The 17,033-nt window shown below is 63.0% G+C and overlaps 1 protein-coding gene across 8 annotated transcripts; it reads left to right on the top strand.

The window, feature by feature from the left end:
* Positions 1-3,268: 3,268 nt before the first annotated feature.
* MYO1G (myosin IG) lies at positions 3,269-17,033 on the top strand. 8 transcript variants are annotated; one of them, XM_013059714.2, is made up of 23 exons: positions 3,269-3,287; positions 3,582-3,717; positions 5,423-5,631; positions 5,755-5,848; positions 6,511-6,676; positions 6,881-6,934; positions 7,240-7,335; positions 7,459-7,578; positions 8,071-8,295; positions 8,407-8,552; positions 8,910-9,024; positions 9,116-9,286; positions 9,462-9,532; positions 10,420-10,494; positions 10,664-10,796; positions 11,300-11,466; positions 11,772-11,979; positions 14,097-14,320; positions 14,781-14,925; positions 15,474-15,578; positions 15,728-15,841; positions 16,414-16,568; positions 16,788-17,033. In XM_013059714.2, exons 2-23 carry the CDS (start codon positions 3,626-3,628, stop codon positions 16,942-16,944), a joined length of 3,042 nt encoding a protein of 1,013 aa, XP_012915168.1. In that variant the 5' UTR covers positions 3,269-3,287; positions 3,582-3,625; the 3' UTR covers positions 16,945-17,033. The 8 variants fall into 8 exon arrangements, 5 of the variants coding, with proteins under 5 accessions (XP_012915168.1, XP_044945524.1, XP_044945523.1 ...); XR_006609570.1 differs by lacking the exons at positions 16,414-16,568; positions 16,788-17,033 and having other exon boundaries at positions 15,457-15,578; XR_006609571.1 differs by lacking the exons at positions 14,097-14,320; positions 14,781-14,925; positions 15,474-15,578; ... (1 more) ...; positions 16,414-16,568; positions 16,788-17,033 and adding exons at positions 12,741-13,246; positions 13,343-13,475.

The following is a 17,033-nucleotide window of genomic DNA, read 5'->3' on the forward strand; positions in this document are numbered from 1 at the left end:
CGGCGGGGGGGTCCTCCGGAGAGCGAGCGAGCACCCCTGCCGAGTCCACTCTTCAACCTTCATTCAACGCCCAGCTCCGACTTTTGAGCACCACCGTGAGGTGGTCTCGGGTCCAGTGCAGAACAGGGGCCCAGGGTCGCCCTGCCGGCCGCCCCAGGCCACCTTCCCCGATGCCAGCCCCGGAGGGAGTCGGGCATCCGGAAGGGGGTGGGAGTTTCCCTTGGCAATCTGCCTGGGTGGGAGCGAGTGTTACCCGTGGGGGATGGGCCGGGACGCTCCTGGCAGGGCGGAGAAGCTCGGGGGCTCTTCTGGGTGGCGGGTCACATCACATCTCCCTCAGACGTGGAGGCTTCTGGCAAACGTGCGGTCTGCCTCTCCCGTCCAGGTGCAGACACTGAACACCGCAACCTGCCGGCGGCACTGGGAAGCCAGTCCCTGAGGCTCCTGGGTCTGTGGTCCTGGGAGCAGGGCGCTGGCTGAACCCCAGCCCTCTTCTCAAGGATGCTGGAGCAGCAGACGGCCTCAGGGTGGACCAGGTAGTGCCTCCCTCCAGAGAGGGCCTGGTCTCTGCTGGGAGAGGTCTGGCCTGCCTGTCCCCCACGGCCACCGCATGCGCTGGCTGCCCCCTGGCTCCCCTTTGTTGCCCCGTGGGAAGAATCAGCTGTCTTTGTGTCTAATCAGTGAGCCTCATGTATCCTGCCAGCATCCCTGCAACTGGGGGGCTACCTTGCTAGCCAGGGGGCAGAGGGCCAGGGGTGATGTCAGACCCACCACTGCTTCTGACTGGCAGCTCCCCCACCCCAGCAGGCTCTGCTCTGGGTCCCTGTGCCAGCACAGGACACGTGGCGTCTGCTTTTCCCCACTGCTCCAGCGACTGGAGTGCCCAGGTCCCAGTGGAGAGTGCCAGGAGGTGGCCTGGTCCGTGTCGGCGGAGCTGATCTGGGATCTGCGGCAGTAAGTATGCTCTGGACACCTGTGTCCGTTCATTTCCACAAGCCCGTCCCATCTCCTGAGTCAAGCGATTGAGGCCCAGAAAGGTTCACTGGCTTCAAGCTCACGGGACTGGTTTTGGCCAGCGGTGGTCTCGTATCTGGACTCCTGCAGCCGCGGTTCTGTGGTGCAGCCAACCTGCCACCGTTTCCCTGGGACCCTGCTGGGTCAGTGGGGTATTGGCCTGGGAAGGTCAGGCTGCTGCCATGTGCCATCACAGAGACTCCGCCCACTGTGGGGTCAGGAGAGGTTCCGGGTTCAGTCCCCTTCCGCCTCTCAGTGCGACCAGCATTTAGTCCCTAGCTGTGTGCTCAGATCACTCATGTTCACAGCCGGCCTTCACGCTGTCCGCACGTGCCGCTGCCTCGTGCCTGAGGAAGTGGACCCTGGGGTGTGGCCTGCGCACGGACATGCCCCACAAGGTCGCTCGTGCACCCGTCTCTCTAAGCAGGTATGTTCCTCTCTGGCTCCCGTGCAGGGAGGTGAGGGGGCGTTTCTGGGTCGGGCCCAGGCTGGGGAGTGGGCGGCTCGGGGCCTGGTGTGCACATCCGACGGACGTTTCTTTGCCCCCAGGTTTGGGTGCCGCACTGTCCGGTTCCAAAACGAAGATCCTTGCTGTGCATTTGTGTGCGGCAGAGGGGCGGTTAATAAAGCCTTCTCAGCGGGTGATGCGGCTGGCTTGTGTCCTTTCCATGTGCTCGATACGAGGAGCGGGCGCCCTGCCCATGAAGGGAGTGGTAGCCAGACTCCTTCCGCCCAGTCTTCGTGAAGTGCTGAGTGGGTGATTGGCTACCGGCACTTGCCCTGGGGATCCTGGATGGGTTCTGCTGTCTTGGCAGGCTCGTCTGCCTCTTGTCCTTGGTCCCAGTGTGGGTCGGACCTGGGAGTGAGGCTCATCTCAGCCATGGGCGTGCACACGGTTGGCATCGTTTGAGAATTAACACGTCCACACATAGCCGGACACTTCTACATTCGGTGTATTCCTGATGTCCTGGCACCCCTGACACACATACACCTGGTTGATGGGAAGAGGGGGAGGTGGCCTCCACGGTGCCCTTGTGGGGCCCTTCCATGCAGCAGCCTGTGGTTCCACATGTCCTGAGATGCAGTGGACCTGCCCTCCTCAGTCCCCCAGCAGAGATCCTCCCAAGGGGTTTGTCCCAAGAGGACAGGAGACAGACAGGAAGAGAAGACATGCCGTGTCGCCCCAGCCTCTGGACAAAGGCATGGGCCTGGATCTTGAGCGTGCAGACTGCATTTAGGGTCCAGATCACAGGGTGGCGGTGCCTTAAGCCAAGCTCCACCCAGGGGCCAAATCTCCAACCTCAGAAGGTCTGGATGTTTCTACCAGAAAAAAACCAGAAGCCATCCAGTGCCGTGCTGAGGTTTCACCGCACAGGCGGAGTTGTTCCTCTCCATTGAAGCCGGGGGCTGAGGGACCCCATTGGCTGGGAGGCTGGGGAAGTAAAACCCCAGGACCAGATGTTCTGAAGTGCTGGTGTGGAAAAGCCCTTCAAAAGCCCAGCCGCAGAGGGGATTCCCAGAGCTGGGATGATGACTACATCTTGAGGGAATGGTCAGGCCAACAGCCCCCCACCCAGAGGATGGGGTGCAAGCCCAGACCATCAGGCTTTGGAGTAAGCACGTCCTTGTCTTACAGTGTGTATCTGTAAGACAAGGTGGCTCAATGGGTTAAGCCTCTGCCTTCGGCTCAGGTCGGAACCTGCATTGGGCTCTCTGCTCAGCGGGGAGCCTGCTTCCCTTCCTCTCTGCCTACTTATGATCTCTGTCAAATAAATAAAATTTAAAAAAAAAGAAAGACAATCACGCTGGCTCTTGAATGCGGGTTCCCTAAGGCAGCATGTGGATGACTCACTTTTGCCAAATACTCTGTCCTCCCCAGGGGTGTTGAGAGAGAAGTGCCTGCTTGGAGGGTGCATGGGGTCAAGGAGGCTGTCTGGGGACAAATCTGAGCCAGCCAGTCTGCGGCTTCTAATGGGGCCTTGAGAGCGGAGTGGGACAGGTTGGAGGACGTCAGGGCCGGCCTTCCGGGTGACATCCAAGGTCCTGGGGCTGCAGCCAACTGTCTGCGGAACCAGACTGCCAGCCCTGCGGTGCAGTGTGACTGTGATGGAAGGGTGGTTTTGTCATTTACATCCTGGTATGGTCTTGCACACGTTGAAGTTACCCGAGGCCCCGCCCCAAAGGCCCACTTTTTCTCAGATACAAGGTAGCAAGCCCGTGTTGCCCCTAGTTTGGAGCTCTGGCTGTTAACAGAGGTTTGGTAGCTGGGACAGGTGACACGCCAGGTTGGGGTCAGGGGCTGGTGTGGAGACCATAGAGGCTCCAAACTTAGTGGGGAGGCCAGCAGGAGCCCACCAGTGCACCGGGCACCTGGACTCTCAGGCGCGCCCGCCCTCGGGGTGCGGGAACCAGGAAGCCAGGGTCAGAGCCCCTCTGGAGGGAGCGGCAAGCCTGGAGGGCAGCCCCTCCCTGGGACCAGAACCCACTTCCTACTTCACCACACGGCTGGGGAGGCGGCTGGGAGGGCTGAGCCTGCTCAGAGCACCCTCCCCTCCACCGTTCTGCAGAGGAAGGTTGGGGCAACCCCGCCTGGGAGGCTCCTGCTGGCAGGATGGACGAGGAGGGCCCCGAGTGCGGCAAACCCGACTTTGTGCTTTTGGACCAAGTGACCATGGAGGACTTCATGGAGAACCTAAAACTCAGGTAGACAAAGGGCTCAGGCTCCCTTTCCCCAGCCCCCAGGCTCCCCGGTCTCCATCAGCCCAGGGTGGGAGCCTGTACACACACCCACCCACCGCACCACTGTGTGGGTGACAGCAGAGGGTCCTGGTGGGGCCGGACCCACCTCCCAAGGCCAGGGCGGCCAGCCAGTGCTGCAGCGGGCTTCCCAGACCCCTGCCCCCATCATGGCCTGGGTGCCTTCTGCTCCTCCTGCCCAGTGGGGAAAGGCCGGAGCCAGCCCCGCTGACTGGGGTGCACTGTCCGTCTGCCACTGGGGGTCATGCTGTGCCCTGTGGGCTCTAAGGGAAGGGGTCAGGCGCTGTCCCGGGGTGGAGCTGGACAAGCTGAGATGACACTTGGGGGTGCATGGGGTGCCCCAGGGCGTGGCTGGTACAAGTAACATGGGGACTGGTTGCCCTGGAGGAGCCAAGGGATGGTGAGATGGGATGGCCACCAGGAGCTGACAGCAGGGTGGCTTTATCCCGGACAGCCAGCGGGAGCACAGGGTTAGGGGATGGGGCCCCCTGAGCACACAATGTTGAAGGCAGAGGACAGGAAATGGGCTATTTTGTACGGCGGGGGGGAAGCTAAGCGTAATTTCACATCGTTCTTCTACACTAGCTTGTGAGATAGGCATGACCATGTCCTTTTTAACAATGGAGTACTGAGCCCTGGCGGCATGCAGGGGGGCAGGCCCGGGGCAGATGAGAGAGGGTGTGGAGGGGAGCGGGGGGAACTCCCTTGTCCGAGGCAGTGGCAGAGGAAGAGGAACCCCTGACAGGGGACAGACCACAAGCCACCAGGGAAGGGCGGGTCCCAGACAAAGGGGGCGCTGAGCGGGCTGGCGGGCATAACTTCCAGGGCAGAGAGGTCAAGAGATGGACAGACCCAGGTCCAGGAGCCAGAGCTCCCAAAAGGAAGGGTGGAGAAGTAGGAGGATGTGCTGGGGGAGCACAGCCCCTGCATCCCCAGGCCCCCTCCCTGTGCCCCGCCTGGTCCCAGCCACCTGGGTGGGGCCGGGCGGGGTTCCCTGCTGCCTCTGGGTCCCCACCCAGGCCCCAAGACAGGAAATAGCTGGAGGCCCCTCCCTTGGCCCCCCCGCCCTTTCTCTCCTCCACCTCCAGCCCTCGGCTCTACCTGTCCCTTCAAAAATCAGGTGCTGGTGGGGCGCCTGGGTGGCTCAGTGGGTTAAGCTGCTGCCTTCGGCTCAGGTCATGATCTCCGGTCATGATCTCCGGTCATGATCTCAGGGTCCTGGGATCGAGTCCCGCATCAGCCTCTCTGCTCAGCAGGGAGCCTGCTTCTCTCTCTCTCTCTCTCTCTCTGCCTGCCTCTCCTTCTACTTGTGATCTCTGTCTGTCAAATAAATAAAATCTTTAAAAAAAAAAAAAAATCAGGTGCTGGAGATTCCTGCTCCAACAGGTCTCCCCCCCCACCCAGGTGGGGCCTGACCACCACCCAGGGAGCAGCGCCCAGGGAGCAGCGTGGGCCCCAGCACTACCCTGTATTGGGGGTGGGATTCCGGCAAGATGGCACTGGGAAGTGTCAGGTCAACCCACACTCCTTCCCACTCTCAGCCCTGCGCTGGGCCAGGGCCCCCCTAGACTCCCAACAGGGGCCCAGCGCCCCAGCACCTGGGGTGTGCCCCCAGATCCCTGAGCGCTGAGGCTCGGCCCGCCTGTGCCAGGTTCGAGAAGGGCCGCATCTACACCTACATCGGCGAGGTGCTGGTGTCAGTGAACCCCTACCAGGAGCTGCCCCTGTACGGGCCTGAGGCCATCGCCAAGTACCAAGGCCGCGAGCTCTATGAGCGGCCGCCGCACCTCTACGCCGTGGCCAACGCCGCCTACAGGGCGATGAAGCGCCGCTCCAGGGACACCTGCATTGTTATCTCAGGTATGGGCCTAGGCCCGGCTGCCTTGCACGACCCCACCCGGGAGGGGGCGCCCAGGGGGTTGGTCAAGTGGAGCGTGGGCCACCCTTTCTGTCTGACCATCCATCCACCCATCTGTCCGGCAGGGGAGAGCGGGGCAGGGAAGACAGAGGCCAGCAAGCACATCATGCAGTACATTGCGGCCGTGACCAACCCCAGCCAAAGGGCCGAGGTGGACAGGTGAGAGCGGGCAGGGCTGGCACAGGGCCGGCCCTGGGCCTCAGGCCTGGAGAGGAGAGAGATCTAAGTCAGCATGCCTCCGGCCAAGTTCACAGGGCTCCTCTGCTGGTGACCCGCCCAGAACCCGTCCACCAAGCAGAGGCAGGGCCAGGTGCCACGGGTGAGGGTGGGTGCCGCCACAAGGAACAGGGAAGAGGCAAGGTGCACAGGGCCAACAGTCGGGGACTGTGACCCTTCTGGGAGATCCCACAGAGGGGAGAAGCCGGCAGGATGGTCAGGAAGGGCCTGGACCCAGATCGGGGCCCTCCTGTCCGCCTCCTCACCAGTTGCTTGCCAGCTGTTACCAGTGGAGCCCCCGTGGGCACAGCTTCCTGTGTGAGCGCCCTGGCTCTTCCTGTCGGGAGGGGTGAGGTGGGGTTGGGGGGGCACGCGAGGCTGGTGGCTGCCCACCCTGCGGAGGAGGCGGAGGACAGAGTGTGCGGCTCCAGCTGCTGCAGGTGGCAGCACACCCAGGAGCGGAGCCACGGGTCTTGCCACACCCCTGCACAGCCCAGGCAGGTGGCCTTCCCAGCCAGTCCCCAGCCTGTGCCGTGGGAGGCCTGGGGCAGGATGCTGGGCAGGGACAGTCCCCGGAGGAGACCTGTGCCCTACCGCCCGGCCAGGGTCAAGGACGTGCTGCTCAAGTCCACGTGTGTGCTGGAGGCCTTTGGCAACGCGCGCACCAACCGCAACCACAACTCCAGCCGCTTTGGCAAGTACATGGACATCAACTTCGATTTTAAAGGGGACCCCATCGGGGGGCACATCCACAGCTATCTGCTGGAGAAGGTGGGTCCTGCAGCCACAGGCCTCACATGCTGGCCCTTCCAGGCCTGGATCCCCAGTGGTGGGGCGGGGTCCCAGGCTTGTAGGTGGGGCTCCTCCGTGCCAGGCCTGCCTGAGCCCCTCTGCCAGCACTGCGCCAGGGGCTGGGTGGCTCCCCTGGGTGGCGTTGCAACCCAGGCAAGGTCCCAGCTGCCCCTCCCTCCACAGTCTAGAGTCCTTAAGCAGCACGTGGGCGAACGGAACTTCCACGCCTTCTACCAGGTGAGCCAAAGCAGCTGTGTGAGGCTGCCTGGGAAGCCCTTCCGATCACCCTGCCCTCAGTCCCTTTCCCCTCCCTCCTTCTCCCTGCTGTGACACCGCCAGTGCCCCGCCCTCACTGGAGGGGACTGTCCCGGGACACCAGCAGGGTGGTGTCTATGATGGGTGAGATGCAGTCTGCTGGGACTTGGGTGGATCCTCACCAGCACTGAGCTCCTCTCGGTCGGTCTGTAGGTGGGTCCTCCAGCTCATTTGGGCGGGGTGTTTGCAGTTCTGAGGGCCTGAGGCAGGGGTGTGTGGGCTCCCAGGTGCTTCGGGGCTGTGAGGACACAGAGCTGCGGAACCTGCACCTGCAGAGGAACCCCGCAGTGTACAACTTCACCCGGCAGGGCGCAGGGCTCAATGTGAGTGGGGGCAGGGCTCCGCGGGCGCTCAGCCGGACTGCTGGGCCCCGATTTAACAGGCACTCCCTGGGAGGACTCGGAGGCCCAGCGTGGCCCTCGAGTGCTGAGCCCCTTGTCTTGCAGGCCTTGGAGAGCGACGAGAGGAGCCACTACCTGGCCGTGATGGAGGCCATGCGGGTGATCGGCTTCAGTGCTGAGGAAGTGCGATCTGTGCACCGGATCCTGGCGGCCGTACTGCACCTGGTGAGCTTGGCCGGGGCTGCAGGGCCATGGCCCCTGGAGAGGGAGACTGAGCTCCATGGGCCCAGTCGTGTGGCTGGCCCATCCCACCCCTGGGGAGGCTGAATGCGTGGCGTGGCGGGGCTCCCGGAGGCCCGGTCCAGAGCTGAGAGCTCTGTAGTGCTGCTGTGCAGATGTGTCCCGCCTCTCCCGAGGGCGGTCTGGGCAGCTGGATGGTTCCACCGCCGCTGAGCCTCCCTTCGCTGCCAGGTGGCCTGAGAGCGGGGACTGTCTTGCGGCTGCAGGCGGCAGCCGTGGGACCACGGACCTGACGTTCTGGGCAGGAAGCCTTGGAGAAGACTCTGCTATGCTCCCAGGGCTGTTCCCACGACCAGGACAGAAGCCAGGCCCCGCCACACCCCCAGCCCTGCCATTCCTTCCTTCTCCCCCAGGAGAGGTGTGCAGGCAAGCTCTGCTGGGACCTGGAGCCTGACTGTCCTGGCTCCCCATCCCCAGGGGAACATCGAGTTCGTAGAGACGGAGGAGGCCGGGCTGGAGCAGGGGCACCTGGAGGTGGCTGAGGAGCAGCTGGTAGACCACGTGGCTGAGCTGACGGCCACGCCCCGGGAGTTGGTGCTGCGCTGCCTGCTCTCTCGCACAGTGGCATCTGGAGGCAGGGACCTCATTGAGAAGGGCCACACTGCTGCTGAGGCCAGCTACGCCCGGGACGCCTGTGCCAAGGTCCTCTTGGGGGCAAGCTGTGGGAAGCGAGACGGGGACACTCAGGGGGCCTTCCTGGAGGAGGCAAGGACTGAGACAGCCCGAAGGAGCTGGCTCCTGGCCTCCCCCCAGGCAGTGTACCAGCGGCTGTTTGAATGGGTGGTGAGCCGGATCAACAGTGTCATGGAAACCCGGGACCGGGACCCCCGGCGAGATGGCAAGGACACGGTCATCGGTGTGCTGGATATCTACGGTTTTGAGGTGTTCCCTGTCAACAGGTGGGGAGCCTGGCCACCACATGTCTGGCTCTGACCCCAAACCCTAGGGCCACCTTGGTCCCACAGAGCTCTGCTGGGCTGGGGAGCAGGACCTCCAGCGGCTGTCCCAGCCTGTCCCCAGCCCCGGGCTCAGGCCCCACGCCTGCTCCAGCTGTGCCCCCTGTCCAGCGGTGCCCTCGAAGGCAAACTGGGGACTCACGTACCCTGGCCATGACCACTAAATCCACTGTGGAGCATGCGTGTCATAGCTGGGGCCACAGCGGGAGGACCACCCCCATGGTGGGGCTCTCAGGGAGGGGCCTGCCCCGGCACGGGGCCCTGCGGGCAGGACATGACTGTGCCCGGCGCTGCCCGCAGCTTCGAGCAGCTGTGCATCAACTACTGCAATGAGAAGCTGCAGCAGCTCTTCATCCAGCTCATCCTAAAGCAGGAGCAGGAGGAGTACCAGCGCGAGGGCATCACCTGGCAGACCGTGAGCACCAGTGGGGCCTCGCGGGCGGGGGCGCCAGGGCTGTGGGGCGATGCGCGGGCAGACTGGGAGCCGCCATGTGCCCCCCGCGCAGGTAGACTACTTCAACAATGCCACCATCGTGGAGCTGGTGGAGCGGCCCCACCGGGGCGTGCTGGCCGTGCTGGACGAGGCCTGCAGCGCCGCGGGCACTATCACCGACCGCATCTTCCTGCAGAGCCTGGACACGCACCACCGCCACCACCCCCACTACACCAGCCGCCAGGTGCTCCCCTGCCCCGGCCCTTGCCCGCAGCCTGGTCCCCGCGCTGGTCCCCGCACCCCCCCCGGCCCAGGCACAGTGCTGCCCACCTTGGCGGGGCCCAGCCTCCTCTCCAGCACTGTCCGCTGCACAGACCCCCGCCCTGTGCCTTGACCCTGGCCTGCCCCCCATCCCCCAGCTCTGCCCCACAGACAAGACCATGGAGTTTGGCCGAGACTTCCGGATCAAGCACTATGCAGGGGACGTCACGTAAGGCCCTCCCCACTTTTTAGCAGCTGAAGATGTGCCTGACACCAGATTCACAAGTGGGAAGTGTGAAATGGAGCTTTTAAGATCAGAGCTCTGGCCTCTGGGTGCACCATAGAAGCTTCTGGAAGCTTTAAAACAATGCCCATATCTAGGCTCCACTTTGGGGAGTGCCTCGGTGAGGGGCACACTGTTACAGCAGCGCGGGTTAGCTTGGGGGTAGGGAACAGGCAGACCACGGACTGCATTCCCAGCAAGCCCCCCAGCCAGGAGCTGCCCATGCTTGGGGCACATCCTCAGGAGTCCTCCAGAAATCTCTGTGACATTACTGTTAATTTTCCTGTGCTCCCCTCCTTCCGAATGGGACTTGAGGTGACTCACAGCATACACACATGACTCATGTGTCCTTCACAAGGACAAATAGAGAGAACAGTGCACCCAGAGGTCAGACCCCGTGTCCTGAGTCTGCACAGGAGCTGCAGGTGTGGCAAGATTTTGGCACCGAGCTTTCTCGCCTTTTGTCATCAAAGGGCAAGACAAGGACCCCAAGGTTCTCAGTGCCACACAATCGAAGCAGTCCCCTGCCGCAGGAGTTCCCGAAACTCAGTAGGCACTGATCTGGGCCTGTGGTGTATACTGGGGCACAGACAGGTTAAGTCCCTGGTCCCAGGTCACATAGCATGAATGTGTGAGAGCCAGGGTCCAGTGCAGTGGGCACAAGCACCAACTCCTGCTCCCAGAGAGGCAGCTCTGAGGGCAGGAGTCGAACATGCTGAGAAAGCTGGTGTGGGAGGGGAGGGAGGGAGGCTGACCCAGGAGAACAGGGGTGGGGGAGGGACTTCCTGGGGACCATCAGAGGCCCCCGCCCCTCACCAGCCCCAGCCCCCCAGGTACTCAGTGGAGGGCTTCATCGACAAGAACAGAGACCACCTCTTCCAAGACTTCAAGCGGCTGATGTACAACAGGTGCGTGGGGGCCCGAGGCTGGAAAGGCCTTCGCACACTCGGGTCTGACACCTGCCTGGTGGGCTGACAGCCTGAGGTTTGATGCTGAGGCCACAAGGCTCACCAGTGGCAGAGCTGGGGCGAGGGCCGCCCTCCAGAGGGCGCCTGGCGATGTGACCTGTGTCCACAGCTCAGACCCCACCCTGAGGGCTATGTGGCCGGATGGGCAGCAGGACATCACAGAGGTGACCAAGCGTCCCCTGACTGCGGGCACGCTCTTCAAGAACTCCATGGTGGCTCTGGTGGAAAACCTGGCCTCCAAGGTACAGTCCCCCACCCCCATCTGCGCGGGGCCTCTCGGCTGTGCCTGGCCAGCGTCCTGGGCGCCCACCGCCCTGCACATCATGGGGAAGGTGGTCACTTCCTGTTGGCTGCTCCCCCACCCCCAGTCCAGCCAGGGGGAACCCAGCACCTTGCAATTCAGATGTCCTGGGTCAGGCTGAAGCTGGAGTAACCGTGAGGTTTGAACCAGCCTGCCCAGCTCCTCCCTGCCTCTTGGGTGGGGCTCACAGGCCGGAAGGCAGAGGGGGGATCGGGGGGACACCAGAGCCCGCTTAACCACAGAACATCCGGAGACACAGCCTGGCCCCTGCAGGTCCACACGGCTCCGGGCTGACCTACCACGTCCTGACCCGGCCCCTCCGCCCCCCTCCCCCTGCAAGAGCCTTTTCCCTGGGCAGCCGGCAGGCAGGGGGGACAGCTGCACACCTGCCCTGTGGCCATGGAAGCTGATGCTGGTGGCTCTGAGTGTCCTCTGTTGTGGCAGGAGCCTTTCTATGTCCGCTGCATCAAGCCCAATGAGGACAAGGTGGCTTCCAGGCTGGACGAGGACCACTGTCGCCATCAGGTTGCGTACCTGGGGCTGCTGGAGAATGTGCGGGTCCGGAGGGCGGGCTTCGCTTCCCGCCAGCCCTACCCCCGATTCCTGCTCAGGTAGGACTCCCTGCTACCCCGGAGCTGCATCTCCCTGCCCGTGTGTGTCTCTCATGGGCCAGAGTCCCATGAGGAGTCAGACGGGGAGGCCAGAGGGTCCCAAACCCAGCCAGTGCTTCTCAGCTGCAGACGCACACGACACAGACAGCGAGGACCCCTGTGTGACATGGGATGGGGTAGGCAGGTGCTAGGGTGAGTGGCACGTGGGGGTGGCATGAGCTTGGTGTGTGGGATGGGATCCGATTGGGGCAGCTCCCCACCTCTCCCCAGAGCTCGGTGCCCACTGCCCTGTCCTGTGGTGACAGGTACAAGATGACCTGTGAGTACACGTGGCCCAATCACCTGCTGGGCTCTGACAAGGCAGCTGTGAGTGCCCTCCTGGAGCAGCACGGGCTGCAAGGGGACGTGGCCTTTGGCCACACCAAGCTCTTCATCCGCTCACCTCAGACTTTGGTCACACTGGAGCAGAGCCGTGCTCGCCTTATCCCCATCATCGTGCTGCTGCTGCAGAAGGTGGGGCCTGGCTGGATGCCTACTTACAATGGAGGATGGAGGGGGAGGGGTGTAGAGGGAGAGGGAGGGAGAGCTATCTATAGACCTGGAGGGGAGGGAGAGAGAGGGGTATGCACTGGGTGGGGGGATGGGAGGAATGGGTGTGTGCCACCTGGAGTGGGGAAATTGTGCACACACTGGCAGGGCCCACAGGAACCCCCTCTACCAGGAGATTGACCAGGACCGAAATTGACTTAAGCAAAAAGTGTGGATGTGGTTAGTTTACCTCAGTCCTGTGGTCACCAGCTTCAGGCCCACGTGGATCCAGGTGTTCAAAATACGATTTTCAGCAATGTGGCTTCCCTCCTTTACTTTTCTTTCTTTCTCCCTTTCTTCCTTTTTCTTTTTTAAGATTTTGTTTACTTGAGAAAGAGCAGAAGGAGAGGGAGAGAGAAGCAGACTGCCTGCTGAGCAGGGAGCCTAATGCAGGGCTCGATCCCAGGACCCTGAGATCATGACCTGAACTGAAGGCAGATGCTTAACCAACTGAGCCTATTTTTTTTTTTTTTTGAGATTGTATTTATTTGTTTGAGACAGGGAGTGTGTGTGGGTAAGCAGGGGGAGTGACAGAGGGAGAGGGAGAAACAGGCTCCCCGCTGAGCAAGGAGCCCAGTGCCGGGCTTGATCCCACAGCCCTAAGAACAGAACCTGAGCCGACACCACCTGAGCTCCCCAGGCGCCCCCTTCCTTTTCTCTTCCCTTCTTTTCTTTTCTTGTCTCAGAAAGATCTCAGACCTAGAGAAAAGCACGCAGAACAGAGCACCGACTTCCCCCTCCTACTCCCAGCATCAGCTGTGCTGCCCTGACCAGTGTGTGGTTTGAGTCAGACACCTGCAGCCCATCCCAGTTATTTTTCAGCAAAACATGTCTTTAAAGACTTATTTATTCATCTTAGAGGCCTCGAGCATGTGAGTTGGGGCTGGGCTGAGGAGAAGGAGAGAAAACACCAAGCGGATTCTCCGCTGAACACAGACTCAGGGGCTCGCTCTCAGGACCCTGAGATCGTGACCTAAGCCGAAATCAAGAGTCGGACACTTGACCGACTGAGCCCCACAGGCGCCCTGTCAAATCATTGTGTTTAGAGACATTTTAGTAAGTATTTCCAAAGGACAGGAATTCCTCCATCTCTTTTTATTTTCAATGTTTCAAACCGACTGAAAAGTCAGAGATGCCTGTGATGACTTACCATCCACCCAGGTTGCTGCCGTGGTGCGCTCCCCCACCCCAGGTCTGTGTGTCCATGTGTCTGTCCCCACACCCATGTATAGGTATGTTTATATGAGCTCCTGAACCATACCAGTAATGAGGCCACTCTGTATTTCAGCACATTCTCAAGGACAACTACGTTCCCTTTTCTGACCATGCTGAGGTCAGCAGACAAGAACCCTAACACCGACTAGACAGTCTACATATCTGAACAATACGCAGTCCATATTCGAATTTCTGCAGTGTCCCACTATTACCCGTGGTGACCCCGCATTTAGCTGTGACACAACACCATGCCATGGTCACAGAAGTGGGACTTGGGACACTCACACTGGGTCTTCGCAGCCCCACCATTTCTAGGACCGACCGCACTGCCATCCTGTCCCCGGTCTGAGTCAGGTTACTTACATCTGCTTTCATCTGTGGGTCCCCTGGGCTCCCTGCCGTAGGGTTTCCAGTCTGGGTTTTAATGGTTGTATTCTTGGGGTACCCCTCTATGTCTGGGGCCTCTGGGGCCTCTATGAGTTGGAGGTCAGACCTGGGCCAGCATGGATTCCAGGTGGACAGTTGGCAGCTGTCCCGGGTGAGGGGGAATTGCCCCCATCTGCAGGTGCCAGGCAGAAGGACATGGAATGGGGAGAGCCGCTCTCCCAGGAGTTAGGCAGAGACTGCAGCAGGGCTCTGTGCCCACCTGGGAAGCCACCCTGCAGCCAGGTGGAGGTGGCTCCCAGGAGTCATGGGCAGATCAGCCTGGCCCTGCGCCCCCCCCCCAGGGTGGGGGAGGTGGGCGGTCCGCAGGGGTGGGGAGGGAGGGAAACAGGCGGGGAGGCGGGGCCTGGCCGAGACTGACGGAAAGCCCGGCTGACCCCCAGGCCTGGCGTGGCACGCTGGCCAGGCAGCATTGTCGGCGACTGCGGGCGGTCTACACCATCATGCGCTGGTTCCGGAGGCACAAGGTGCGCGCTCATCTGGCAGAGCTGCAGCGGCGGTTCCAGGCGGCGAGGCAGCCCCCGCTCTACGGCCGGGACCTCATCTGGCCGCCGCCCCCCGCGGTGCTGCAGCTGTTCCAGGACACCTGCCAGGCGCTGTTCTGCAGGTGCGGGCCCCAGCCACTGCCCCGCCTCTTCTCCCCATTCGACTGGCTACCTGCACGCAGCCACCTGCACCCCACAAGCCCCATTCATAAGCAGGAAAACAGGAGGCAGTGCCTAGTAACTGGGTCCCCACACCCCACAGTCAGGGCAGAGCCCTGCCAGCTCCTTGCTGGAGGCCCGCAGGGGAGGGTGGCTGGCTGGGACCAGGCCCTGGGGGAACAGTGCATCTAAGCAGCACTTTGAAGGCCAGTAGTTCTCCAGGAGGAGCGGCACAGAGTGGGCGGGGCCACCTCCTACCCAGCCGGGGAAGGGGACACCCGACAGCCAGGGCCAGGCAGAGAGGCTTGGCCTTCTCCCCTGGGGGAGCGGAAGCAAGAGAAGGGCATGGATGTGAGGGAAGCAGGACAGGGGTGGGGAAGCTAGGGCTGCACGAGGTCCATCTGACCACCCGGTTCCCTCTAGGTGGCGGGCCCGGCAGCTGGTGAAGAACATCCCACCTTCAGACATGGCCCAGATCAAGGCCAAGGTGGCGGCCATGACAGTCCTACAGGAGCTACGGCAGGACTGGGGCTGCCGTCGGGCCTGGGTCAGGGACTACTTGTCCTCTGTGAGTATTGGGGCCATGAAGTCTGGGCACCAAGGAGGGGCTCAGGGCTGGGACCTTACCGGTGTCCATCCCAGACGTCCTCTCCCTGGGCCTGCCTGGCTGTCCAGTCTGTGGGCCATGCCCCTCTGCCCCTGGCCTCTGAGTACCTTCTCTCTGCCCCTCCCTCTTCTCCATGTGTGTCAGGTAGAGGTGCCCCCAAACCCCCTCCACAACCTGCACCCATGCCCTAGTTCCCCTGGCCCTCACACAGGCACAGTGAGCCGTGCCCCTGGCTCCATTCTACGGGGGATGAAGGCTCAGGGGCTGAAGGGCTTCCCTGGACCCCAGGACACTGCCTTCTCAGCTTCTGCTTTGGTGGGCAGCTATGGCGGGCTCAGGCATGACCAGAAGCTAGAGCTGCAGGGATGTGGGCACAGGGCCCTCAGATGAACCAGGGAGGCTGGCACAAGGCCTGACTCGGTTCGGCTCGCAAGGTGAGGGACAGCAGTGCCCATTTATCAGACTTGCTGTCGGTCCAGCATGGCCAAGCAGCTCCCATCTGTCCTCAGGCCACGGACAACCCCACAGCCTCGGGCCTATTCGTGGAGCGACTGAAGGCACTCCGTGAGAAGGACAGCTTTGGGGCTGTACTGTTCTCCAGTCATGTCCGGAAGGTGAGGCCTGCGGCTGGGCAAGGAGCGATAGCCCCAGCCCAGGCCCAGGGCAGAGGTTTCAGAAGTGGTCAGATCCAATCCAGTCCGTGAGAAAAGGGGTCCAGGGAGAGGAGGATGGCCAGGTGAGCCTGAACATGCCTGTCCCGCAGGTGAACCGCTTCAACAAGAGCCGGGACCGGGCACTTCTGCTCACTGACCGTCACGTCTACAAGCTGGACCCGGGCCGCCAGTACCGGGTGATGCGGGCCATGCCCCTGGAAGCGGTGAGCCCGGGGGTGGGGGTGGGGCGTCTCCACTGGCACCTACCTGAGAATGCCCCAGCTTCCTAGAACCCAGCATCAGCTCAGGATGCCGGGCCTTTCTGCTGCTCAGGGCGGACAGGGTGCTGAGCCACGGGCCCCTCTTACCCACATCCGTGGCGGCGTGGTGGTGGTGGGGCTCCCGCCCGACCGCGGGACCCGTTGCCGTGAGCAGCGGTCTCTCCCTGGGGTCCCCGGAACCGAGTGGGGGCCTGTCTGGGGCGCCGGCCACGCCTGTGTGCCCTCTAGACGTGGTGGGATGGAAGCAGATGGCTCAGCGCCCTGGCAGCACTTGCACATCCGCGGGAACTCGGGAGCCCCGGGAGGGCGGTGGTGCCGGATTAGAGGCACGGACGGCGAACACTCCATCCGGAGCTCGTTCTCCGGAGCAGGGCCTCGGCCAGCCCGTTTGTGGGTGGAGCTGGAGAGGGAGGAAGGGGGCCTGGACGGGGCGGGCGGCAGGCTCCAGGAGCCTGCTGGGGGCGAGGAGGAGGGACTGCCGCTCCCCTGACCCCAGCCCCGGGCGCGCCGCGCAGGTGACCGGGCTGAGCGTGACCAGCGGCCGGGACCAGCTGGTGGTGCTGCACGCGCGCGGCCAGGACGACCTGGTGGTGTGTCTGCACCGCTGCCGGCCGCCGCTGGACAACCGCGTGGGGGAGCTGGTGGGCGTGCTGGCCGCGCACTGCCAGGGGTGAGTCGGACCGGGCCGGGACCTGCGCCCTGCGGCACTGGCCCCGCCCCTGCCCCGCCCCCTGGCCGCCCTTCTGTCCCGCCCCTGACACCCCGTCCCACCCCTGGTCGCCCCCCGACCCGGCTCCTGACTGCCCTCCTGCTCTCGCTCTCGGTGCCCCAGACCATCCGCCCTGCCCGCTGACCGGTCTCCCTCCCTGCCCACCCGCCCCCGCTTCAGAAAGGGAAGGGCCCTGGAGGTCCGCGTCTCCGACTGCATCCCTCTGAGCCAGCGCGGGGCCCGTCGCCTCGTCTCGGTGGAGCCCAAGCCCGAGCAGCCAGAGCCGGACTTCCGCTGCAGCCGTGGTGCCTTCACGCTCCTCTGGCCGAGTGGCTGACCTGGCCTGCCGCACCCAGGCAGCCCTCCAGGCCAGCCCCACGCCCGACACCCGTGCGCCCTGCAATAAAGGGTTATCTGTGCCTGTGA

Source organism: Mustela putorius, unplaced genomic scaffold, assembly GCF_011764305.1.
Source record: "Mustela putorius furo isolate JIRA1106 unplaced genomic scaffold, ASM1176430v1.1 tig00003845_pilon_pilon_pilon, whole genome shotgun sequence".
Lineage (NCBI taxonomy): Eukaryota > Metazoa > Chordata > Mammalia > Carnivora > Mustelidae > Mustela > Mustela putorius.